This window comes from Carcharodon carcharias, chromosome 4 (genome assembly GCF_017639515.1).
Source record: "Carcharodon carcharias isolate sCarCar2 chromosome 4, sCarCar2.pri, whole genome shotgun sequence".
Classification (NCBI taxonomy): Eukaryota; Metazoa; Chordata; class Chondrichthyes; order Lamniformes; family Lamnidae; genus Carcharodon; species Carcharodon carcharias.
In genome coordinates, this window is record NC_054470.1 from 164289781 (window position 1) to 164317599 (window position 27819).

At 40.1% G+C, this 27819-nt stretch overlaps 1 protein-coding gene across 1 annotated transcript in view; it reads right to left on the reverse strand.

Moving 5' to 3' along the window:
- The window catches only part of slc30a5 (solute carrier family 30 member 5), a 39925-nt gene extending 12908 nt beyond the window's left edge, over positions 1-27017 (reverse strand). The window contains exons 1-10 of the mRNA XM_041186408.1: positions 26641-27017; positions 22870-22992; positions 20750-20816; positions 17389-17474; positions 14867-14954; positions 7527-7614; positions 7347-7423; positions 5168-5338; positions 3520-3808; positions 2347-2555 (exon numbers count right to left, since the gene is read on the reverse strand). Of these exons, the coding sequence (XP_041042342.1) occupies positions 2347-2555; positions 3520-3808; positions 5168-5338; positions 7347-7423; positions 7527-7614; positions 14867-14954; positions 17389-17474; positions 20750-20816; positions 22870-22992; positions 26641-26711 (1269 nt within the window). The 5' untranslated portion in view covers positions 26712-27017. The remainder of the gene's footprint in view (positions 1-2346; positions 2556-3519; positions 3809-5167; positions 5339-7346; positions 7424-7526; positions 7615-14866; positions 14955-17388; positions 17475-20749; positions 20817-22869; positions 22993-26640) is intronic.
- Between the last annotated feature and the right edge of the window lie 802 nt (positions 27018-27819).

Sequence of the window (27819 nt, forward strand, 5' to 3'; positions counted from 1 at the left end):
GTTGTTGCTGTGTTTGTTCACTTCTCCTAATAAATCCTAAGATCTCAAAGGATTATTTGAGACAGAGAATGCCTGGAGATCAGCTGAAGCAGCCTTTTTAAAAAAAATTGAGCAGCCTAGATGGAGAACTCATCCCATTGTCCATTACAATTGAAGTTAAGACAAGGTAAACTTATAGTTTTAAATTTGTTTGTGAGATGTGAGCAATATTGGGAAGAGAACATTTATTTCCAATTCTTAGCTGCCCTGAAGACATTAAGAGCTGACTACAAATTTACAGATATACTGAATATAATTTCACAACTTGACACAATAAAATTTTAACTCACATTAGTTACTAGTCTAGTACTGCACACCCCACTCAGTGACATCAAGCTTGGTATTCAAAAGGAGCAAGAAAAAATTTTAAAAAGCAAGTTCTTCTTCATATATGCAAAGAGTGATCAATCACAAGGGATACAATTGCTGAAAATCTGGAATTATTTATGAACTAGTTAGACTATGCATTGAAAAAGCGTCCTTTCATGGATAAACAAAGGTGGGCTGAATGAGTTTCCCCATCCAGAATTATCTGGTGATGGGAATATGTATAGGATGTTAACCAAATGAGGACCAACATAATTTTTTTTTTTATATTCCATCATGGGGTGTGGTGCTGCTGGCAGCTTTTGTTGCCCATCCCTAATTGCCCCGGTGAGGGTGGGGGTGGTGAGCTGCCTTCTTGAACCTTTGAGGTCCATCTGGTGCAGGTACACCCACAGTGCAGCTGGGAAGGGAATTCCAGGATTTGAATCCTGCATCGGTGAAGGAAGTGGGACACAGTTCCAAATCAGGTGGCAATGTGGTTTGGAGGGGTGCTTGCAGATAGTAGTGTTCCCATGCATCTCCTGCCCTTGTCCTTTTAAGTGGTAGATGTCATGGGTGTAGAAGGTGCTGTCGAAGGAGTCTTGGTGAGTCACTGTAGTCACGAATATACGAATTAGGGGCATTTGTTAAGGTCACGGCTCTACTGATTGTGGCCTCTACTTTCCGTCTACCTCCTATACCCTTTTGACTCCCTTTTCAGTCAAGAATCTATCTAACTCAGCCTTAAAAATATTCATAGACCCTGCCTCCGCAGGTTTCTTCAGAGAATTCCACAAACCAACAGCCCTCAGAGAAAAATTTCTCATCTCCATCTTAAATGGAAGATCCCATATTTTTGTGTCCCCTAGTTTTAGTCTCTCCCACATCCACCATGTCAAGTCCCTTCAGGATATTACATATGTAAATAAGATCCCCTCATTCTTCTAAGCTCCAACGGATACAGGCTCAACCTGTCCAGCTTTTCCTCATAAGACAATTCCATCATCGCAGGAATCAGTCTAATCTTGTACATCATATAGTACATGCTGCTACCACTGTGCATTGCTGGTGGAGGGAGTAAACGTGGAGGGAGTAAGTGTTTAAGTTGGTGGATTGGGTGCTGATCAAGTGGGCTGCTTTGTTCAGGATGGAGTTGAGCTTCCTGAGTCTTGTTGGGCCCGCATTCATTCAGCCAAATGGAGATTATTCCATCACACTTCTGACTTGTGTCTTGTGGTGGTGCCATTGAATGTTAAGGGGAGATGATTAGATTCTCTCTTGTTGGAGATGATCATTGTCTGGGCACTTGTGCAACATGAATGTTTCTTGCCACTTATCAGCCCAAACCTGAATGTTGTCCAAATCTTGCTGCACGTGGACATGGATTACTATAGTATCTGAAGAGTTGAAAGGTACTGAATAGTGTGCAATCATAAGCAAACATCCCCACTTCTGATGTTACTATGGAAAGAAGATCATCTATTGATGCAGCTGAAGATGGATGGGCCTCAGACACTATCCTGAGGAACTCCGGCAGCAATGTCCTGGAACTGAGAGGAATGGCCTCCAACAGCCACAACCATCTTCCTTTGTGCTAGGTATGACTCTAACCAGTGGAGAGTTTTCCCCTGATTCCCATTGACTTCAATATTGCCAGGACTCCTTGATGCCACACTTGGTCAAATGTTGCCTTGATGTTAAGGGCAGTCACTTGCACCTCTCCTCAAGTCCAGCTCTTTTGTCCATGTTTGGACCAAGGCTGCAATGAGGTCAGGAGCCGAGTCGCCCTGGCATAATGAGTGCCAATATTATTTCACAGCGAATAAATTTAAAAGAACAAAGTCAGTTTCCGACCGAAGTTCTGTAGCCCCAGCAAGATTGTGGCTCATGTGTTAGTATCTTAGTTAAAACTACATAATGACATCTCTGTGTTCAGAAAATTTAAAATGTTTTGTTATTTCAACTGTGAAAAAGAAAACCATGTAAACGTGAGATACTCACTAGGTTAAGACAGAGAAAGTAGAAGATCTGTCTGGAGTCATACTCTTCCAAGATTTGTTTCAAAGATTCTTTGATAAATCTGGGCAGTGACTGGGAAGTATGCTGTAAGGCATCACCCATAAAGTTATACAGTGGGGTACCTTCAGGTGAGTAACCAACCAGAGTACCCTTTTGGCCTTTCTTGGAAGGCGAGGATAAGATGCTGGCAGCTAGAGAGAGATAAACACAAGCGAATTAAACTTTATGAAGGTTTACATGTTTGTCTCTTTTTTCAATTTCTCAAACACTTGAACTTCCTATTTCTATAAGCAACATTGAATAGTGATAAAGATATAAACCTAGAAAAGTCTCAGAGCTCTATGAATACAATGACTTAGGCGACTCGTAATATCCCATAAACAATAAGTTAACAAGTAAATCCATTTTTTTGGCAATGGTACTGTTTGGGAGGAATATCGGTTAGGAATTCGGCACCTGACTGACCACATCTACATTTGATTTTGGATGCTAATGCATAACAGGAACTATTTTCCAGAAGTGGCATGCCTGAATTTCATTGGAATTTTTCCTCTAAAGAAAAATCTTTTTGGCTAGTTTCACAAATGGTTGCACTCAAAGGAAAAAATGAGTCATATTAGTTAATTTGCTATGAAACTAATGGTTTTTGTGCAAATATCTTTCAAAAATTTATTGGAAACGTTAAATTGATCTAATCTTCTTTGCAACTTTAAAAATAAGGTGGAAAACATTTACAAATTGGGGATCTTAATCATTGGAATTCAGAAGGCCAAAGACGATCTAATAACATTGTTCAGAATTAGGAAGATTAAATTAAAAGGATAAACACTAAATGATTGTTTCTACCAGTGCAATCCTTTAGATAGTGAGGACACAGGATGATTACTGGAAGATAAAGCGGGTAAGTTAGAAGAAATGTTTTCACACAGGAGCTCATAGCACATGAAATGCAATTTGGCTATTGAAACAGGGAATATACCAGCATTCAATAGGGAATTGTCTAAGTGTTGAAAAAGGAAAGGTAAAGTGACACAAGGAAAGGGAAGAAAATGAAATTAGAATGAATACCTAAAACATAGCAATGGCACAAGCGCAATAAGTTGTATAGCCTTGTTCTTTGCTGACTTTATGATATTTTAAAACAAAAATACTTACCTAGTATGAAGAAAATGGCACTGACCACCACTCCACCTGACAATACATGTTCAGTGCTGTGCTGGAGGGTTTGTTTGTTGATTACACGTAGCTGATCAGTTATTGGATGTGTCCAGAAATTAGCTAGAAGTAAGGCTCCAAAAAAGACGAGAAATGAACCATATTGTGCACACTTTGGAGCTTCCATTTTGGCTGAGCATATGGATTCCACATAGAAGTCCAATATTAGCACACAGAAGATGACAGTCCCAAATGGCATGATAAGGGAAGACCAGGATTCTATTTTACTCTATGACACAAAAATAAAATATCTAATAAAAGGTATGTTTCGTTATTTAAGTTACTATAATAGGTCAATATTACAGTTATTATTCACTGTAAATTTCAACAGTACTACACTACACAGCACTCAGAGGATGAATAATCACTTCACTGGAATAATCAGTTTAAGTAACTGAAATTAATACAAAGGTATTCTGAGAAAAGTGTATTACTGCAACTCTCAAGAACAAAGCAGACATTACTTTAGCACCTGGGCATTTATAACCACTGAATAATCAAAATACACATATTAATGGCATTTCTCAATAGGATTGATGGGTATAAAAATATTATTTTCAATTTTAGGTGTCTAATGTAGCAACTTCTCTTTAAAGTTGTGATTATTGTAAAGCATAGGAAAATACATGACGTAAAATGGTCTTGTAGTTCATCTGGCCAGTCTTAAACACTGGCACCTGTCAATCGTTCACTCCCATAAATACCTATTCCATCTTTCCTTAAACTGTCTACACTGTCACTTGAACAATTGACTCTCCATAACAACAGGTAGTTAAGTTATATGCTGCGTTCAATGTAGAAATATGTTCGAAGCCAGAAAATGTTAGCTCACTTGAAGATAGCTTTTAAGCTTGGAAATGGAGGTAGAAGGGCTGAGGGGTTTATGGAAGGAGTTCCTGAAGGTAGGGTCAGGACAGTTAAATGCCCTTCCCCAAACAAATGAGTAGAGAAGGGATTCAAACACAGCTAGAGTCAGAGGGCTTGGGAGGAGATGGAAGGCTTCATTTGATTGCTAAGTGAAGTAACAGAGATTTATAAACGACAATGCGGATTCTAAATTTGATTTATTGGGGTCTGAGACGACAGTGTAGGTCAATAAGAAGGGTGATGGCCAAGTGGCAAATGGGACTTATGGTGAAATAAAGCATGGATAGCAGAAGTTTGGACATTGTACTTTATGGAGGAAAGAGGTTGCAAGTGGTAAGATGACCATTGGAGAAATCCAATCTAAAGGTGACGGTATGTATAAGGGCAGCAGTAGGAAGGTTGGGACAGAAGCAGATGATGCTGTGAAGCATGAAACAGGTGGAAATGGTAATTTTATAGAATAATGGGTTTAAAGCTCAGCTCCGAATTGAACAGGGCACCAAGGTGACGGACATCTCTCTAGCCTGCTTGAAATTAAGGGAAAGGATGAAGTCAGTGACAAGGGAGGAGAGGTTCTGGTACAGAATAAAAATGATACGCATTTTGTTTTAAGCCAATGCAGCTTATTGTGCATAATTTCTTAAGACAGGTAATGAACAAACCCTTTCATTCAACAAACTGGTAAATGTATCCATTGCGGTAAAAGCACCAAATGTATTACCTCTGTAGTTGCAGTCAATATGACTACCCATGGAAACAATAACACAGCTGAAGTTAGGGTAGATAATGTATGCAGGCGTTTAGCTCCACCGACATCCACTGACAGCTTTCTGGAGGCTGTATGAAAACCAACTTTGAAGCACAACGACATCACCAATAGTAAAACCCCGCCCTAAGACACAAAATAAAAGTTAATGAGATGGTGAACTTCCATTAACACTGCTTTTTCAAAAAGAAATGCATGATGCGAATTAAAATTTCATATGTTCAGTTTGCATGTTTCTGCTTCAGTCCACTTTTAAAAATGCCTTTGGAAGAACAGGAGTCACATTAGACTGGAAACATTCACTTTGTTTCCCTCTCCAGAGACGCTGCCAGAACTGCTGAGCTTCTCCAGTACTTTTTGTTTTAATTTCAGATATACAGCATCTGCAGTATTTTATTTTTATTTAAAAATGCCAGTTCTGTCATCTATTTAATTTAGCACTTTGTGCAGCAAACTCTGGCTGAAACAGTGGAGCGGCAACCTGATCAGTTCCGACTTTTACCAATGTCATTCTTACCTTTGCTCTCCTCCAAGGAACCAGTAACTAGGACGTGTGGGAAATCATTCTGGGTTCATTCTGCGCTTCTCCTGAATGAGATAGCCGAGATTGGTAGATCCTCACACAGGAAAATCAATGGTACATATCTGCATGCTATCATTCCATAAATTGTTTACAAAACTATTTTGCCTCAACAAGCTTAGTATTCTGCCAGAAAGCTAGTCATTTGAGCAGCTGGAAAGAACTAGATAGGTGTCACCAGATTCAATAAATATACTGGGACTGATCAGTTACATTCAACATCACACACGGGCAATCATATTCTAACTGTGGGATGGTAAAATGGTCTCCTACGATAGATTTAAAGTGTTGCTTTCATAGTCATCGAGATGAAGCTTACATATTTCTTAGCGAGAGATTATACAATTGGAGGTCTCACCAAGAAGTATTAAAGCTCTGACTCCATGGCAGGAACTTTCTACGGGCTTCAAGAATCCCATGTTGGGGCCAAATGGTAGTCCGGAACCCGCATTTGGAGGGAGTTAGACCAGGGGGCTATTTTCCTGGACATTGTGTCCAAATGGGGTATTTCTGCATATGCCGTCCAATTAAGGATGGCAGGTGGGCTCCTGATACTGCCAGTCCAGAGGGCCTCAGCTCCGGAGCTTTCAGAAGCCCCATTGGGAGAAGTAGGTGCTGCTGAGAAAGGTAGGGTCCTCAGTGTCCTGAGGTGAAAAAATAATCATTTTATAGTGGGGGGAAGGCAACAGGCCAATTAGATTAGAGGGGAAATCTCTCTTTTTACTTAGATTGTTAGGGCTGTGCAGGCAGCCTTCGATCCCTGTGACCCACCCCTCTTTGGGAGTAGAGCCTCCTGGACTGTTGCAGGGAGGCTGCCTTCATGAAGCTGGCAGCCTCCTCAACAGTGGCAGGGGGTCATTCCACCGCCGAGGTTAGAAATTGGCCCTATTTGGTGCCTTAACTATATCATTTGCTGCCTGCCTCCATGATGCTGGCAGCTGCTTCACATTCCTGCCCGCCCTGGAGAAACAGCCCTGGCGGCAAGAATGCATTTCAAAGCCATCCAAATGCCTCTCATATTTTCCTGGCCTCCTGCCTACAAACCCACCTCCACGGGTCTGGTAAAATATGCCCATTAGAATAGAAATGACTCTTAATTTGTAACGGTACTGACAGAAAACATGGGAAACAAATAATTTTTTACAAAAATTGAGAGTGTGTTTGGGGGTGGTGGTGGTGGTGGTGGTGGTGGTCGTGGTGGCGGGGGGGGGGGGGGGGGGGGGGGGGGGGGGGGGGGGGGGGGGGGGGAACAGGCTGCTTAGAATTCCCACCAGACTTTACCTAAACCTTAAAGGTAACACTGAATATTCCACACACACTACTGAAATGGTAAACTATCATGCGTTCTTTAAACACCAAGTTTTAATTCCTAGGAAAAGTCATTCATTTTGAAATGTCCAGTGTTGGACTTCATTTGACAATTTTGAACAGAAATTAAAAATGTGTAAATGCTAGCTGTTTGAAAAGTTTCAAAATTGACTAGATTAGGAATACAGCCCATTAATCCAATTGAATTGTCAGCTGATGCCATCCTTGCTATTACAAGAAAATTACCTTGTGGTCTGCCACCCCAAGAAGAGAGATGACTGTGTATAGTGCATGGGTTAAAGCACTGTCATGATGTCCCTCAGCTACAAAGCGGAATTAAGTTAAGGAACTAAACATAGCATGGTTTAAATATTGTCTAAAATAACTCAATCATATTTCATCTTTATCCATCAGCAGAAAGGATACGGTGTTCAGCCATCTTGGCCATCAGATCGTCATTGTCAAATAACAACAAACATATGACAGCAATAATGAAGAACGCAGCTCCTCTTGTCTAGTGATTGGGAGAAGAAAGTTTACGTATTTGGATTAATAAAATGCAAATTCCCCAGTTTAACTTTACTAAACAATAGTTTAAACCAATAGCTTTCAAACTTTTGTAGCTTGAGGAGCCCCCGACCTCCCCCGCCCCTACAAATGCTAACACTATCCTTGGGATCCCTTGCCCTAACGACTTCCAAAGCACAATATCAACTGCAGAGAAGAAGAGTGCTATAGTGGAGAAAATATTAATCTAAAAATTCTCAAATAATTTGTTAGTAAATTGATAACACAAAAATACAGGAAATGCATCAGGTAATGCAATCCTGGGACCTTTCACAAGCCTCGAGGATTCAGGAGCCCTAGAATGAAAAACATGCAATTGAATTACTGTTTTCAGTAATGCTCTCCTAATGGCCAAGTACATTTACTCAGTGAGTTGCTGAGTCTCTCAAGACTTGGCAGATCCAGAGCTTCAAGCCCAGTTCTGTACAAAGACAAAGTGGTAATGGGGCAAAACCATCAACGAGAGTATCAACTACATTCGCTGCTCCCAATGCGGTCTCCTCTACATTGGAGACCAAATGCAGACTGGGTGACTGCTTTGCGGAACACCTTCAGTCTGTCCGCAAGCATGACCCGGACCTCCCTGTTGCTTGCCATTTCAACACACCACCCTGCTCTCATGCCCACATGTCCGTCCTTGGCCTGCTGCAATGTTCCAGTGAAGCTCAATGCAAACTGGAGGAACAGCACCTCATCTTCTGACTAGGCACTTTACAGCCTTCTGGACTTAACATTGAATTCAACAACTTCAGAACATGAACTCTCTCCTCCATCCCCACCCCCTTTCCGATCCCTTTTCTAATAATTTATATATTTTTAATATTTTTTTTAATATATTTTTCTTTTCTCACCTATTTCTATTATTTTTAAATGTATTTCCATTCTTAGTTTTATCTCCATTTAGCCTTTTAGTCCATTTTGATCCCTTCCCCCACCCTACACCCACTAGGGCTATCTGTCACTTGCTCGTCCTGCTTTCTATCCTTAATGTCACCATTAGCACATTCTATAGCTAATATCACCACCGTTAACACCCCTTTATCCTTTTGTCTATGCCATCTTTGGCAATCTCTTCTTTGCCTCCACCTATCACTGGCCCTCTATCCAGCTCTACCTGCCCCACCCACCTCAACCAGCTTGTATTTCATTTCATTTCTATTTTTCCTTAGTTCTGATGAAGAGTCATATGGACTCGAAATGTTAACTGTGTTCCTCTCCGCAGATGCTGTCAGACCTACTGAATTTTTCCAGCTATTTTTGTTTTTATTTCAGATTTCCAGCATCCGCAGTATTTTGCTTTTATCTTAGAGAGTTTTGTGCTTCTCTAGTATGCAGCTGCCTAGTATGCATGTGTGTGGACTTCAAGTAAGGAAACAATCAGGCATGACTGTGTTGTGTTGTTATACTGAACAATTTAAGAATTCCAACTGTTTAGGTTCACACATGAAAAATAGCTACATGGACTAAGTGTCAGAGGATATCTTCATCTTCGGCAGAACGATGGGGAAGAAAAACATATTAATTTCAAAGGAAAAAAAAAACAAAGATATCCACCCCTTACATAGCTGAGAAAATTTGCAAACTGAGATGGATCTATTACTTTTCCAAGAACAGGTTGAGGGAGCTGGAAGCCTCTTAATAAATTACAAGACAATTATCCAACAGAAAACACACTGACATCATAAACTGTTCAAAGAATGAATGCTTTAGGTTATGTGGATCTTTCAATTGGAGTCTATCTTGAAATTTGATGACTGACAGCAGAAAACAGCTAATTTAGTGCATGTCTTTCAAAGAAAATAAGATGCACTGACATAGACCCAAGAGATTTTGACTTTTGCAGGACGACAAATTGCCAAGGCTTGTTCAAGTATATTCAAGGCTAAGATACAGATTTTTGATCTCTCAAGGAATCAAGGGATATAGGGAGCTGGCGGGAAAGTGGAATTGAGGCTGAAGATCAGCCAGTATACCGAATCCCCCAATGTCAGTGGCATAACGGTATTGTCACTGACTAGTATTCCAGAGACTCAGGGTAATGCTCTGGTGACCTGGGTTCGAATCCCACCACAGCAGATTTTGAAATTTGAATTCAACAAATTCCATCAGACTCCTGACTTGTGCCTTGCAGATAGTGGACTGACTTTGGGGAATCAGGACGTGAGTTACTCGCCACAGGATTCAAAGCCTCTGACCTGCTCTTGTAGCTACAGTATTTATATGACTAGTCCAGTTCAGTTTCTGGTCAATGGTAACTCCCAGGATGTTGATAGTGGGGGATTCAGCATTGGTAATGCCATTGAATGTCAAGGGGCGATGGTTGGATTCTGTCTTGTTGGAGATGGTCATTGCCTGGCACTTATGTGGCACAAATGTTACTTGTCACATGTCAGCCCAAGCCTAGATATTGTCCAGGTCGTGCTGCATTTGGACATGGACTGCTCAGTATCTGAGGAGTTGCAAATGGTGTTGAACACTGTGCAAGCACCACCGAACATACCCACTTCTGACCTTATGATGGAAGGAAGGTCATCAATGAAGTAGCTGAAGACGGTTGGACAGAGAACACTACCCTGAGGAACACCTGCAGTGATGTCCTGAAGCTAAGATGATTGACCTCCAACTACTACAGCCATCTTCCTTTGTGCTAGATATGACTCCAACCGGCAGAGAGTTTCCCTCCGATTCCCATTGACTCCAGTTTTGCTGGAGCTCCTTGATGCCACACTTGGTCAAATGCTGCCTTAATGTCAAGGGCAGTCACTCATTACAGAGATCAGTGCTGGGGCATAAACTTCTTACAATTTATATAAGTGGTTTGGATGAAGGGACTGAAGGTAGGATTGATAAATTTGCTGATGACACAACAATAGGTAGGAAAGTAAGAGGACTGGAGGAGGTACAAAGGGATACAGATATGTTAGGTGAGTGGGCAAAGATCTGGCAAATGGGGTATAATGTGGGAAAATGTGAAATTGCCCATTTTGGCAGGAAGAATAAAAAAGAAGCATATTATATAAATGGTGAGAGATTGCAGAGCTCTCAGATTCAAAGGGATCTGGGAATCCCAGTGCACCAGTCACAAAAGGTTAGTTTGCAGGTGCAGCACCTAAGTAGGAAAGCTAATAGAATGTTATCGTTTATTGCAAGGGGAATGGAATATAAAAGTAGGGAGGTTATGCTTCAGTTTTACAGGGCATTGGTGAGGTCATATCTCTAGTACTGTGTACAGTATTGGTCAACTCATTTAAGGAAGGATGTAAATGCATTGGAAGCAGTTCAGAGCAAGTTTACTAGACTAATGCCTGGAATGGGCGGTTTGTCTTATGAGGAAAGGTTGAATAGGCTAGGCTTGTATCTGCTGGAGTTTAGAAGAATAAAAGGTGACTTGATCGAAACATATAAGGTCCTGAGAGGTTTTGACATGGTGGATGTGGAAAGGATGGTTCTTCTTTTGGGAGAATCTAGAACTAGGGGCCACTGTTTAAAAATAAAGTGTCACTCATTTAAGACAGAGGGTTGAGAGTCTTTGGAACTCTCTTCCTCAAAAGGCGGTGGAAGCAGAGTTTTTGAATATTTTTAAGGCAGATGTAGATAGATTCTTGATAAGTAAGCGGGGTGAAAGAGTATTGGGGGTAGATTGTGGAGATGAATTTACAATTAGATCAGCGATGATCTTATTGAATGGCAGAGAATGCTCGAGAAGCCAAATGGCCTACTCCTGCTCCTAATTCATAAGTAAAAGGGCCATATTGTTTACTCCTGCTCCCATCTCATGTTCAGTAGTATATCCCAAACCTGGGACTTCACCTAGAAGGACAAGTGCAGCAGGAGGATGGAAATATTATCATCTCCAAGCTAACATACAACATGCTGAACTTCCAAATTTCTGCTGTCTGTTATCCTGCATCAAGTTCCACTCACCCATCATTTCTGTCTTTGTTGACCTACACTTGCTCCAAGTCCCCGCAAACTTAAAAATCTTGCCTTGATACTTAAGGCCTTGAATGGCCTTGCTCATCCCCATCTCCATAACCCCTGCCAAGTCCCATAATTTTCTATTCCTCTAACCCTAGCCTATTGTGTATTCTACCCCATCTCTTACCCTAACATTCTTTGTTATGAATTCAGCCACTGAGGCCCCATTCTTTGGTATTCCCTCCCCAAATCCTCCCTCTCACTTTTCATTCTTTAACCAAGCTTTTGGCACCTTTCCAGCTCTCTCTTTTCTGATTATACCTCTGAAATGCCTTGGGACATTTTCTGTATAAAACACATGTTGTTGTTGTATAATCAATGGATTTGGCTTGCAGTTCATTTATGTTATTTGTTTAGCTGGCAACACTCTCACCACTTGATCAGAAGATAGTGGGTGTGATGGGTAGTGAGTGTATAACATGGCATCAAAGTGTGCTGCAGCCAAAGATTTCATCCTTCAAATGAATTGTTAAAAATGACCCCTATGGCACTATTCCAAAAAAGGGTCTTCCTCACTCAACTAATACCACTAAAAAATAAAGAAGCGATGATGAGCTGTGATGGAATCTGGGCTTCGAAGCTTGCAATTTTTAAGACGGACCCTAACCGAAAAGGAAACTGAGGAAGGAAAGAGAAAGGAAACTGACCCCCTCAGTTTCTTAGGGAACCAAAACCTCTGGGCAGAATGGAACTGGTTGAACTGATATAAAGAAGGACAGGGCTCAGCAGCAGATAATGATTTCAGTGATGTAGATGTACGTGGAACAGGAGTAGGCCACTTGGCCTCTCAAGCCTGCTCTGCCATTCGACAAAATGGTGGCTGATCTGATTGTAACCTCTCACCTACTCCTGATAACTTTTTATTAAGAATCTATCTAGCTCTGCCTTAAAATTATTCAAGGACCTTGCTTCCATTGCCTTTTGAGGAAGAGTTCCAAGGACCCACGACCCTCTGAGAAAAAGTTGAGGAGATTCTGCAGATGTATGCCATTTTTGGTGAAGATAATGCCCATGGAACTCAAGTTGGTTGTGTGCTGCTGTTCCTGGGGATCAGGGTAGCTCCTAGAAGGAGAGAAGCTGAAAGCTTTTGAGAGGACGACAGTTTTGAAGGACTTTGAAAGAGTTTGATGACCTATGCGTTAGGTGGACTGCTAAACCAATTCGTTATATCTGTCTTAGTTGTATCTGCCATTCAATGGGTAATGTATAGTTTATAATTGACTGCAATTTACTTGTTAGTTCATGTTTAAATTATGTTGATTCTGGGTGTTAAAGTATAGGTGGTTAGCTAAGATAATGTTTGCTATGTTTGACTCATGTACAGTAAAGATTCCTGTGTTTTAAACTATGGAAACTTGCGGCTCTCTTCTTTTAGTAAATATCTGGGAGCGCAACAAGAACCTAATGTATCTTGCTGCAGAAATAACACAATACCCATAAATACAACTGTTAAACTGTAATTGATGATTCACACAGTTTATAATTAGCTCCATCAAACAAAGAGCTCTTCATACTGAAATATCCAAATGGAGTGAAGAAAATGAAACAAATAAAAGCATAAATGTTTAGATGATGCATTACTCGACTTTTGCTCACACACTATAGGAGCTCTCTGATTATATTATATGTGATTATAATGAAAATTATTCATGCTGAATTAATAGACAGAAGACTAATTAAAGTATAAACTATAGCATCACAATCAATTTGGGGTTCCATATTATAGCATAATACATTAGATAATGATCATTAGTAGTTTGACAACGACCTAAATTATTAAGATAAAACTAATGAACTTGTCCAACACATTAAATGCTCACCTTATCAGGCAATGAACTTGTCCAACACATTAAATGCTCACCCTATCAGCCAATAGGATTCCAAAGATTTCATAATTTGGCAATCTCTCATAATTCCATTTTACTTATTCATTATTTTACATTTACTTTTGGTTGCTAAACAGATATGAATGATGCCACTCCTCAAAGCATGTCATTCGCTGAAATTATCAAACGTACTTCAACTGGAACAAATTCATTCAGAATTTATACTGCACAGTGTAATGCAGTATACATTACTGCACAGTGCAGAATTCATTCATACTAACGACAGATACTGATTAACGTGGCATTTATTTTTCTCACAGGTCTAAATTAGGATTAAAGCGTGATAATTTACGAGTTAAATTATGCAACTGTCTGCATGCATCGATAAGCATGCAATTCAGAAAACAGATTTTCTTGATGTCCACTACTAGATAATTTGAACTTTCAAACTGGCAGCTAAAATTAAGTTTGAATAATTTTTCTTTCGTGGTTTTTTTGCAGTCTTTTGTGGTTTTCTTAAAATGTATTTTTCACACCTAAACATTTGATCCCATCAGTAAACTAGTCAAAAACTTGATTTTGCACCACATCCACAAACATTCACTCCCTCCACCACCGACACACAGTAACAGCAGTGTGTACCATCTACAAGATGCATTGCAGGAATTCGCCAAGGCTCCTTAGGCAGCACTTTCCAAACCCACGAACACTACCATCTAGAAGGACAAGGGCAGCAGGTACATGGGAATGCCACTACCTGGAAGTTCCCCAAGTCACTCATCATCCTGACTTGGAAATACATCGCCATTCCTTCACTGTCGCTGGGTCAAGATCGCTTCCTAACAGCACTGTGGGTGTAGTTACACCACATGGACTGCAGCGGTTCAAGGCAGTTCACCAACACCTTCTCAAGGGCAAGTAGGGACGAACAATAAATGCTGGCCCAGCCAGCAAAGCCCACATCCCGTGAATGAATGAAAAAAAAAACATCAAAAATAAAAGTTCTGAGCTTCTTTGTTTTAAATTTAATGCAATTAATTTAATGGTTTATAAGATTCACCGCACACACTTCTACAAATACATTTGCTCACTTAAAGTCCAGATCTCAAAGATCCATTATCTAGTATATAGAATCCTTCTCTGTTTATGAAAAGAGAATTTTAACCAACTGAAAAAAATCACCATGTTTTAATGTCATTCAGAAAGTTTGTTCAGCAAAACTAAACCCAATTATAAAAATGCTTAAGTAACATTGCCTAATTATCTTGTAACATTTATCTAAAAAGTTACAGAATTTATCCCCTAAACTTACAAGGGCAATATTCTCAAGAACAATATTATCCATGTTTTTACAACAAGAGAAAATACACAGAATGCACTAGTGATGCACAGTACCTTTGCTGGGCCTCCATCAGAGCTGGTAAACAAAACGCCAAGCAGTGAAACGACAACAATGTCACTATGTTCAAACAGGAGTACTGTTCTGTCAAGAGAAAATATAAGGGGGTGGACATCTTTAATATTCCAAGCCTTTAATTATGATCAGAACAGAGCAGTTCCACATCACAGTGGTGCACCAATACACTACACCACAGAGCAGTGGGACAGCCTCATATTCATATAATATTCCAAAAGGATAAAGTCTATAAATTCAACTGGATTATCAAAGGAAAGAAGCGAATGAATGCAAGGACACTTGCCCACAGAAAGGAAGAGAGTCAAGACAAGTCAACTTAAAATCAGCACTTGCATATTTCCTTGTGCTTTGCTAAACAAGAGGCATTTGTAAAAACCTGCAAGCAAGTGATCCGCTTAGGGAAAGAGGCATGGCATAAGGTGACCCAGGGCAAATCTAGGCAAACTGTGGCCCATGGGAGCTTCTGATTCTACCAATGGTTGTGTCAGGAAGTAAGCACAGTAAATGAGCAAAACGTATTTGAAATACAAAATAATTGACAAAATAGTCTCTTCCTCCTGATTCCTTTTAAAATGCACTAAACACCTCATGGTCCTACCGCCAGAAGAGTCCATCTCTCACAAATGCACATACAGTCCTGCCATGTTTGAATCTTGTATCCAGATCATGGGACAGGATGAATGACAATTGCCAAGAGACGGGACATGATCTTATGGCAGAGCTCGATTTGGAGTTCAGGTTTCGGGTGCACGTCACTGAAAAATTTCTAAACAAAATAAGTGACAGCCATTCGCTGACTCATTCCTCAGGGCAATGCCTTGACTAGTCACAGCCAAGCTGCCTGGTTTAAATTTCAAAAACTGCTTGGCAGTTAATTCTCAGTTACCATCAGTGGTGCATTCTCCATGACAACGACACTTGCCAGCCAATCAGCACTCTCTTCACATACAATATAAATTGTTTTCCCCCTTGTATTGTTATTCATGTGAGTGTCCTGATGAGTACATGATGAAAAGCTTAGACACGTCTCTTTTTACAGCAATACTCAAGTTCTGTACTACCAAATGATTATTATTACATTGTTGAACAGTGTTTTAAATGTTTCCCTGTATTGATCTATATTATTGTTTGCTAGTATTGCTGTCCATTGCTTTTTTCCCCCCCAAGTTCAATTCTCAGCCCCTCAAAATCAGCTTTTCTCCAATCTATTAACCTGGTTTTGTCATACTTATACCCTTGCAAATGTAACCCCACTATTTCAGAAAGGAGGGAGAGAGAAAATGGGGAACTACAAATCTGTTAGTCAGACATCAGTGGTACGGAAAATGCTAGAATCTATTATAAAGGATGTGATAGCAGAACACTTAGAAAAATAATGGCAGGATTTGGCAGAGTCAATATGGATTTATGAAAGGGAAATCACGTTTGACAAACCTGTTGGAGATTTTTGAGGATGCAACTAGCAGAATAGATAAGCGGAACAAGTGGATGTGGTATATTTAGATTTTCAGAAAGCTTTTGATAAGGTCCCACACAAGAGGTTAGTAATCAAAATTACTGGTATGTATTAAGAACTGGTTAACGGACACAAAACAGAGTAGGAATAAATGGGTCATTTTAGGTCGACAGGCTGTGACTAGTGGGGTACCGCAAGGATTAGTGCTTGGGCCCCAGCTATTCACAATCTCTATCAATAATTTGGATGTGGGGATTAAATGTAACATTGCCAAGTTTTCAGATGACACAAAACTAGGTGGAAGTTGAATTGTGAGGAGGAGGCAAAGATGCTTCAATGAGATTTGGAAAGGCTAAGCGATTGGGCAAAAATCTGGCAGGTGGAATACAATGTGGAGAAATGTGAGGTTTTTCACTTTGGTAGGAAAAACAATACAGAATTTCTTAAATGGTGAGAGGCTGGGAAGTGTAGAACTTCAAGGGTACTTGGCTGTCCTTGTTCATGAGTCACTGAAAGTTAACATGCAAATACAGCAAACAATTAAGGCAAATGGTATGTTGGCCAAGAGGATTTGAGCATAGGAATAAAGATGCTTTAGTACAATTATATAGAGCCTTGGTGAGACTGCATCTGGAGTAGTGTGCAGAGTTTTGGGCTTCTTACCTAAGGAAAAATATACTTACCATAGAGGGAGTGCAATAAAGGTTCACTAAATTAATTCCTGGGATGGAGGGGTTGTCCTAATAAGGAAAGATTAAATAGATTGGGCCTTTAGTCTCTGGAGTTTAGGAGAATGAGGGGTGATCTCATTCAAACAAAAAAATTCTTACAGGATTCTGTTCCCAACAGCACCTTGGGTATACCTACACCACATGGACTGCAGCGGTTCAAGTAGGCAGCGCACCGCCACCTTCTCAAGGGCAACTGTGGACGGGCAATAAATGCCTGGCCTAGCCAACGAAGCCCACATCCCGTGAATGAATAAAAAAGTAATTGCATTATGATACAAAATAAATATTTTCAGTATATATTTTTAAAAATTACCTCAATGGTCCACAAAGTGTGAGTCCAAAGAACCACAACAGCAAAATAATACAACCACCAACTGCATGTTTACCAATCTTGACCCACTGCAAAATATAAAATTATGCATTTCAGAAACAAAGATGGCTCTTGTGCATTTTCATTTAGCTCAGTAAAGTAAATATCCAAGTAAATTTTACTAAATAATGATTACCATATAAATCAATGCAATTAGTAATATTTCTTCAATGAAGAGTGGGCAGAATGTCTACTGCATCAACTCTTTGATAGAAAGTCGCAACTATTAATTTAACACCAGATCTAGGCAGTCCTGCAGTTTTAAAAAGTCAAACTATGAGGCTTGCCTCACGTGGAAAGTATCCTAATCTTCCAGATCAGTGGAATTTTGCTAAAGCTACACCTGATGCTCGTCTCAGGTGGAAAACATTTTGGACACCTTTAGACAACAATGTTACCAAAGTTGAATCAGAACATAGGATTTATTTGACAAGTGCAACCTCCAAAGTGAAAAAGACACTGCTCAATCTTGCACTGGGAAGTCTGTTTCAAAAATACCAAGAAATATTTTTAGATACTGGATATTCTTATAGAATACCATTATTTCACACGGTTTTCATATACATACATAGTTTGAAAATGGGCAGAGGGAGATCATCAAAATTTGAAGTTACCAAATTTGAGATATGTATACAACGAAGAAGATTTCAACAAACTGCAGGAGGGTATAGTGTGTGGACATAAATGTGGCAAGTACAATTCTTGCAGATAACTGTGGAAAAAAACCAGTAAACATGTGCTGATATAACATCTATCATGCTCTTACATTGATCCAATGGATGATGTTTAAAATATAGCTACTGCTTGTAGGGGAGGCAAAATAAAATACAAGATACAATTTGAATGAGGATGCAGGAATGGGGAGACCTAAGGGCACATATACTCAAATCACTGAAGGTGGGAGGGCATGTTGAGAAAGCAGTTTAAAAGGCATTTGGGATCATGGGCTTTATATAGAGAAGGCAGGGTGAGAAAAAAAATTGGAGTGCTAAGCAGAAACGGTGGGGAAGTAGAGCTAGCTAGATTTCTCTTGCAGAGAGCTGACAGGGCATTAGAAGCTCAATGGCCTTCTTCTGTTCTGTGACCGTTCTATGACTGGATAGCCCTGTTGGCACTGGATTATGCTGTTGGAAATGAGTCACAAAGGTAACCTGCAAACACCAGCTAAAGAATAAAGTTTTGTAAAGATTTTCAAAAATAATACAATATAAATCCCGGATGACTCCCAACATTAAGTTCCAGGAGACTTCATTGCACAAAGGACAAATATAAAATATTTCAAAAGGTTTGTCTAGTGCTTTGCCCCAGCATCCCAGTGTATAATGGCATCAACTCAAAAATGTCCTTTTTGTTTTATGTACATCCTTATAACTGGATGCATTAATAACAGTGACTTGTGTTGGGGCAAAGAAGGCTTTGATTCTGCAGTCCAGCTGCAAAAAGAGAGCATCAATGTTATTGTACCTTGCTGAAAATTCAACCTGGAAAATGGATATCATCAGTTTTTAAAAATTGTAGGCGGGACTGACAAGCATTATAATTTATAACAGAGATTGGACAGCAGTGTAATAAGAAACTTGAGGTAATGATCTTAATCTTAAATAGAAACTGTGGTGGGCTGAAATGTACAAATACTAGGATGTTTCTGTAGATTCAAATGTGGTGTGCTGCAACTAGAACTTTGAGATTGACAGTTAACAAACCAAATCACACATTGCATTCTACATAAATGAGCTTCTGTTAAAATGACAAGGGCTGGTACTCGACTGGAATAAAAAGAAAAAAAAAATCAAACTCATTTCTTCATTACAAATATTTGTTAAAAGATATTATGCAAGCAAAACTTGCTGGGTTGGCCATCTTTACAACTAAATATAAACCCATTCTACTTCCAAGGTAAAACCATAATTTTACTTTTTAACCAAAGTCAGTAGTCGAATTACCTAATAGGTGTAATGTCCCATGGGGACTTCAGGGTTCATGATACCCAAAATAAATCAGAAGCAACTGTTTTAGTTTTTTGGGAGATAACCTATTCATTCTCTACAAGAATCAAAAGTCCTTGAATTGTATTGCCTTTCTAATCTTAAAAATACAAGGTTTGGCATCAAGTTACAGAACAATGCAATCTAAATACTTTTAACCTTTCAGTGCATCAACTGTAATGTAGTGTAGGACTAGATGTTAAACGGAGGTCCCATCTGCCCTCTCAGGTGGAAATAAATGATTCTATGGCACTGTTGCAAAGAAGAGCAGGGGAGTTTCCCCCGTGTCCTGGCTAATATTTATCCCTCAGCTAAGGTCAAGTTAACTTGGAAAAAAGGTCTTGTATGTGTACAGCACCTTCACGACCTCAGTGCATCCCAAAGTGATTAACAGGAAATAGGCACTTTTGAAGTATAACCGTTGTTGTACAACTTGTGTACAGCTAGATCCCACAAATCCTGAAAGCACTGGAACTTAGATGTGGAAACACTGGATTGTGAAATTATTTAGGTGTTCATTCTCCTACTAAATCGGTCACTACAATCTTTCTGTGACAACTGATGGATGTTTACTCATTAATACATCTACATCAGTCAATTTTCTGTATTAATGCTCTCTGTACGTTGAAGTAGTACACTAGGATGATGGAAAAGAAAAAATAAATTTATAAGCTGCTTATCCAAACCACACCAAATTTAAATAAGTAACTTGCATCCTTTTACTTATGTGCTTGTGATAACGATTGGACCATTCATGGGAATATGAGCAGTCTTTATAGAATACGCACAATGATCTCATTCTTTAATATCATATTCACCAACAAGCTGCAATACAGAAAAGTACTTTTGACAGTATGCACATCACACTGATATATCTAACTTGTGGATCTCCATTTATTAACAGCTTTTTAAAAAAAATTACTGCCAATTTTGTACAGCGCTGTGATTTCTCCCAGCAATCCTTCCAACTTCTCTGAATGAGATTAATGCCAAATTGCATGTTATATTGTGCTGTTAACTTGTATTTGTTAGTAAGTGAACTGAGCAGAACAGGTTTGAAGGGCTAAGTGACCCACTCTGGTTCCTTTTTTTTTTATATACAACTAAAAGCAGCAGATACTCGTTCCATTAGTGGGCAACATCTAAAGCAATGGCTCACCCAAGATATAAGGGCAGTGTCCTAATTCACAGCGCCAAATCCTACACTGACAGAATTGAAATTTATTTGGCCAACTGCAAGGCATAAATCTAGATGAACCTATGTAAAGCTGTGGTTAATGACAGCTGCAGTTAACTTCTTGAAACACAATTTAACTCACCAGCCGTCTTGATATTGGTTTCCCTGACGAAAATGGTTTTTGAAATAAAACCAAGAATATTGCAGATCTGACAACAGAAAAAACAGAATGCATACTTTAAAATAGTCTAGTTTTTCAACCTGGACAAATAAAACAGTAGATGGATGTGGGCTGCACCATTCTTCACTATCAGCTGAATGGGTTCATGGATACAAGGGGCATTCATTCACATAAGGGGAATTTAAAAAAATATATTGACAACCATCTTTTTCTCTTAAATTAATATCCTCATATCCACCATCTTATCTATAGCACTGATTAATGAACACAGGGTTTCTGCTTCAGCTCAATGGAACAAGCACTCTCCAGTTGTGTACCCTCCTTTCCTGAGACGATCTGGCAAACTTGCTTCTTTGGTAACCCCAGGTGTAAATATAGAGTAGTTAACCCTGACCTCAAAAGAGCACAAACAGTTTGATTACATTACCCATAATAATCAATGCTGATCTTGTCAGAGTGACATTGCCAACTGATGTAAAATTAGTTTACTTGTAGGATTGAGGATGACAAACTCATTTCACATAGGACCCTTACAGCCAGAAGATACATTCCTCCCAGCATGCCAAGCTGCAGAGGTAAAAAGTTAACATCCACCCCACTGTGCCATGCAACTACTTTCTAATTAAGCCAGGTACAATTCACTAGTTTTTGTCCACTAACAGATTTTGGTAAAAGCTAAACACTGTGGCAGATATTAGAAATAACATAATCCATAGCCTCTAACGATCAAGCAGATCCTCCTAATTCTGCCCCATGGCTCAGACACAAAAATATACATTCTTGATAAGCAGGCTAAATAGTCAATAAATCATTTACAAGAACATCTTTGTTTGGCAGATTATAATACAAAAATCATATTTTACCAGCAGAATGCCTAATACTCAATTTCTTCACTGGCGTAAAGTTTGTTACAAATATCATTTTTCGCCTTAGTAAAGTGAGAGAATCATTCCTGCACATTTAATGTTTATGGAGTTGGATTTTGTTTCAGGGCAAGGTTTAATGATGGCAAGAATAGACATGTGATTCCACATGGCACTTGCACTTATCCAGTAACAAAGTAGGAGGATGATAGAAATAAAAATAGCTGGAAAAACTCAGCAGGTCTGATAGCATCTGCGGAGAGGAATACAGTTAACATTTCGAGTCCGAATGACTCCATCAGAACTGAGGAAAATTAGAAATGAGGTGAAATATAAGCTGGTTGAGGGGGGTGGGACAGGTAGAGATGGTAACCCATTGGGGCTATCTGTCACTTGCTCATTTTGCTTTCTACCCTTAATGTCACCATTACCACATTCCTTAGCTAATATCATCACCGCCAATGCCCCTTTGTCCTTTAGTCTATGTCATCTTTGGCAATCTCTTCTTTGCCTCCACCTATCACTGGCCCTCTATCCAGCTCTACCTGTCCCACCCCCCTCAACCAGCTTATATTTCACCCCATTTCTAATTTTCCTCAGTTCTGATGAAGAGTCATTCAGACTCGAAACATTAACTGTATTCATCTCCGCAGATGCTGTCAGACCTGCTGAGTTTTTCTAGCTATTTTAATTTTTGTTTCAGATTTCTAGCATCCACAATATATTGCTTTTATTATAGGAGGATGATAGAACTGAATATGCTGACGGAACTCTGCCTTAATTCCTTTGAATTTTTTAATGGAATTTTAAGAAGGGTGACAGGATATTGAATTGCATTTAATAAGAAAATTGACTCCTATAAAATTTTTACAAAATCAATGATTTAGAAATATCACATTATCCATTTTTTCCACCAAGTTCCACATTCTTGCATAGGAGATCCAGATACAAAGATATCACCATGAGTTAAAATTACTTTCTCCCTTCCTACCTTTTTATTGACATTATGAAATGAAAATTTTAGGCAGAGTTTCTCATTTCTAGAAAAGATCAGTCTGTGTGAACTTCTATAGTAATGTTATTACTAAGAGATTAATATATTTTTGAGCAACTGCAATGTTACAGAATCACATATGTTCAACCAATTGTCAGGTCTTAAAAAGAAAATCTGCAGTGTTGATAGAGTGATTTTGAAAGAGTTTCATATTCAAAACTTACCCCAGCTGGATTATGAAGACAAACTGGACAATATGGACAACTTTAAGGAGGTCATACGATTCAAAAATTCCAATAACCTTAAGGAACTTAGCCAGACATAGCAGTGTGATGTACCGAGTTACCCTGCAGCAAAAAGGCCAAAATAGATCAGTATTTATTACATGCCCTTGAACTCAATAAGACAAATGGCAAATCATAATAATGCTCATAATTTTTGACCTACGGATATAGGTTCAGCTTATAGACAATCCATGCATTGACACATGGCTCTTTTTTATGCTGCACCCCCTTATTCAAAAGTTATTTTCACTCCTTTCAAAATTACCCATGCACAACATTCCACTTAGTATCATAGAATGATACAGAAGGTGGCCCTTGGACCTATTGTGTCTGCTCTTTGAAAGAGCGATCCAATTAGCCCCACTCCCTTGCCCTTTATCCTTTTTCAAGTATTTAAACAATTCCCTTTCAAAAATTATTATTCAAACTGCTTCCAACTCCCTTTCTGACAGTGCATCCAAGATCGTAACAACTTGCTGCGTAAAAGAAATTCTTATCGACCCTTTGGGGTTTTTTTTTGCCTTTAATTCTTTGGTCTTAAGATACCTGTAGTCTTTGCCCATGATGATGTATAAGGACATGTTTTTCTTTCATATCAATTCCCTCCCTCTCCACCATTGTGTGAAAAAAACCCTACATTCCAAGTGGCTTCCTCCTTTCTTAGGATGGTCAGATAGGATATGGAACTATGGTGCAAACCCATAACCTGCATACAATATAATTAAATGTCCATTCAAAGCCCAGAACTGAAAAGCATTCTGTCCACATTGCCTTCATGAGGCAGCATTCTGATATGAAACAAATAACGTCACCCAGCCAACTCTAGTCAGATTGGTAAAGTTATCGTATTTGAATGGCACTGTTTAAACTAGATGAAAATTTATTTTACTTTCCTAGCAATTGAACAGCAGAAGTATAACATGCACAATTATGGATCATACCAACATTTTGTTTAAAAAAAATCTGTAGATTAAATGGACACAGGTATTCAAACATCATGGGTCTTGAAATAGGTGAGAAAATTGCAAATCTGTAATTCATAATTCAAAGCTCTCTAAATTTGAGAATTGCACTTTTAGATTCAAAAATATGTTTAAGGGACTGAAGGGAAAAAGCAAGTAATAGAGCAGTCAGATTAACATCGGCTCTGTGGAAGCTACTGGAATCAATCGTCAGCAACAAAATGACTGCTTGGACAAGGCTGAGCTGATCAAGGACAGTCAGTGGGAGTTGTGACGGGTTAGGTCATGTCTGATCTAGTTGAATTTTTTCAGACAGTCACTGGCAAGGCGAAGAGGGGAATGTGTAAGAATGTTGTCCATGTGGACTTTCAGCAGGAATTTGAGAAGGTTCCGCACCAGAGATTATTAAAAAAAAGAGCACACAGACTTGGATGGGCCTTTCTGGCATGGGTTGGGAAGTAGAAGAGAAAGAATAATGGGGATGTTCTCTGCTTGGAAGATGTGACAAAGGTGGCATTCCCTAGGAAGCTGGACTCTGGTTTCAACTTTGTATCATATCTTGAAAAAAGGACATGGGATGGGGATTTTAAGTACTACTGCAATAAAGATAACAATTTCACCATAAATGTTTTGTGAGTCTCTGCTGGTCTTGAATGAAGGAATAGAGTTATGCATCCAAATTTGTAGTTAACAGCTAGGAAGCCAATAAGCTGCACAGATGGGTGAAGGAAATTAATAACATATGGATTAAATGAGTGGGCAGGAGTGAGGCAGAGATAATTCATGTGGAAAAATGTGAAGCCATCCATTTTGAATCCAAGAAAAATAAACAATATTTTCTTAATTATAGAGACTAGGAACTGTGAAAGAACAAAGGGATTTAGGTATCCAGTACGCAAATCATGAATAGCTATTGTACAGTCATAAAAGGTAATCAAAAAGGTTAATGGAATGCTGCCTTTAATCTCACGATGGTTGTAAAAGTGAGGAAGGAATGCTGCAGTTGCGCACAGCCTTGGTCAGGCCTAGCTGAAATACTGTGGTCAGTTTTGGGGACTATCTCAGGAAGAATACTGTCCTTAAAAGGTGTAGAATTCAGATTCTTAAGAATATGGGGTTTAAAAGGGTTAGTAAGCCATGTTGCACAAATTTGGTTTGTAGTCACTGGTGTTTAGAAGACTGAAAGGTAATCAATTTGTTTACAGCAATTAAGGGATCATAGGGTAGATACAGAGAAACCATTACCTCTGTTGGGGGAATCCAAAATCTGAGAGTATAATATTAAAATTACAGCTAAGCCATTCAGGAGCAAAATCAGGAATGTACTTTTTCAGTCGTTTGAGGAGAGTTTGTGCCGACTAGCCCTGTATTCACTGGAGTTTAGAAGAATGAGAGGGGTTCTCATTGAAATATATAAAATTCTGACAAGGCCGGACAGACTGGATGCAGGGATGATGTTTCCTCTGGCTTGGGGGAGCTGAGGAGAAACTTTTTCACTCAGAGGGTGGTGAACCTATGGAATTTTCTATCGCAGAAGGCTGTGGAGGCTACGATCTAAAATTCAAGTCCAAATGTAACAAATTTTATTTTCAAAATGTTACCCAGTCTGACATTTTTCATCATTTGCTCCACATATTTCACTATTGCTTTGCTCAAAATTTAGCATTTGTTCAGATGTTGATCAAACTGCAGTACATTATAATTTTGATATTACTCTACTTCTTTTATTTTGCACACCATTTCTTCTCTTCCCTCTTCTCAAGGTCCTAGGGCCTTACTGGTGTGCAGCTCCGACATCCTACAATATCGTTTCATGTGTCATTCTTCAAGTGAAGCCTTGGCAGTGTCAGCAAATTAGATAACTGCAGCAGTAATCAGAGCCGATTCTAATCCTGTTCTCATCCAATAGCCACACAGCACATGCACACACATCTGGCACAGAAGAATCCTACTTCATATAACAGGTAGGTGTCATAACTTTGATCAAGGACTGAGTGGTCTTCTGGACTAGTTCTGTGAAGTGCTTTGGGGCATCTCACCAATACATTACATAAATGGAAGTTGTTCTTCATCACACAAGTGGGGCCGGGGGGGTAATGTTCTGGGTTTTTCTGCTTAATCAGCCTGAGTTTTATGGCACGTCCCATACAATTACAGGACGGATGCAGTGTGCTTAGGTAATGTGATACACATGATATCAACCTGCATGTGTGGCAGGCTGGATGCACCTTGCTGTCTGTCATTTCTCACCTTCTGTTCTCTACCCTGCACCCCCTCCCCACCCACCTAGCTCCCAGAGATACTGAAGCCCAGAGTAGCTCCTGTGACACTCTGGGTTTTGCAATCTATTACTTTTCTGCCAAATTCCACAAGTTCAAATGGAAACACAGAAAATTTATCGCACAGGAGAGGCCACTCAGCCCATTGCCGGCTGAAGAGCTATCTAACCATATTCCAACTCTTGGTCTGTAGCCTTGTAGGTGATGGCAGTTCAAGAGCCTAGCGAAGTATTTTTTTAATACAATGGGAGTTTCTGCCTCTACCAGCTTTTCAGGCAGTGAAACTCAGACACCATCACCCTCTGGGTGAATAAATTACTTCATTTCCCTCTAATCCGACAATTACTTATAATCTATGATCCCCGATTATTGACCTCATTGCTAAAGGGAATGAGTCCTTCCTGTTTATTCTGTCTGGTCCCCTCATAATTTCATTAATCCCATTATTGACTGTCCCAGGACAATTTTACCTGGAGCTGGGCACATCTACGGGGCCCAGCCTGGTGCTGGAAATGATGTTGTTGCTGTATTTCTCCTCCATCCTTCACCCTCGGGGAAAAAGCCCCTTCTCCCGTCGCCTCCTCCTCCTCCTCACCGATTCGCCATCAGTCACAGGCCCAAAGCCTGCGGCTCGAGTAGATGAGCCTGTCGCCGCAGCCACGTCAGGGGAAGGGCACCGACAGGCCACGTTTCAGCCTCCCGGAGAATCGGTGCCGGAAGGGTTGGAGGAGCGGATTCCGCTTCCACACCGGAGACTTGAAGCAGCGGCAAACAGGCCACCTAGCAACCGGGGGAAGGAAGGCGACCAACCAGCACCTCCCCGGAGCCAGCTCCTGACCTCCCAGTATTCTGCCCCCTACCGACCGGCATCTCCCAACCTCCCCGCATTCCGCCCCCTACCGATCGGCATCTCCCGACCTCCCCGCATTCCGCCCCCTACCGATCGGCATCTCCCGACCTCCTCGCATTCCGCCCCCTACCGACCGCCATCTCCCGACCTCCCCGTATTCTGCCCCCTACCAACCGGCATCTCCCGACCTCCCCGCATTCTGCCCCCTACCGACCGGCATCTCCCGACTTCCCTGCATTCCGCCCCCTACCGACCGGTACCTCCCGACCTCCCTTGGGCTGTGCCTCCTGTTGGCACCAACCATCCTTCTCTTTCTATTGCCTACAATACAAGACAGTGAGATTAGGTTTAGATTGCTCTCACAAAATGTCAGCACTGACATGAAGGCCAAAGTGTTGGAAATCGGAAATAAAAAGAGCAAATGCTGGAAATACTCAGCAGGTCAGGCAACATTTGTGGGGAGAGAAACAGACTTAACAGGTCTATGACCTTTAGTCATAACACAAAGGGCATCCCTATGCTGTTAATTTATATGGTTCTAACTCCTTTCCTGATCTCTTTCAGTTATTGGCAACTCTGTCCCTTTGCTCCAATAGCTACAGGTACCCCATTCGCTGCCTATTGCCTATCCATCCCCAATCCCCTCAGTAAGGGTGTATGAATCACAGCTTCAATCACCCTGCCCTCCTCCATTTGATTCATCTTTGCACCAGTGACTTAAAGGCAACCTGGTTTCATGATTAGAGGCAACTCCCTTTCACAACTCCCTGCTCTCCACACAATTAAACCAACTTACATT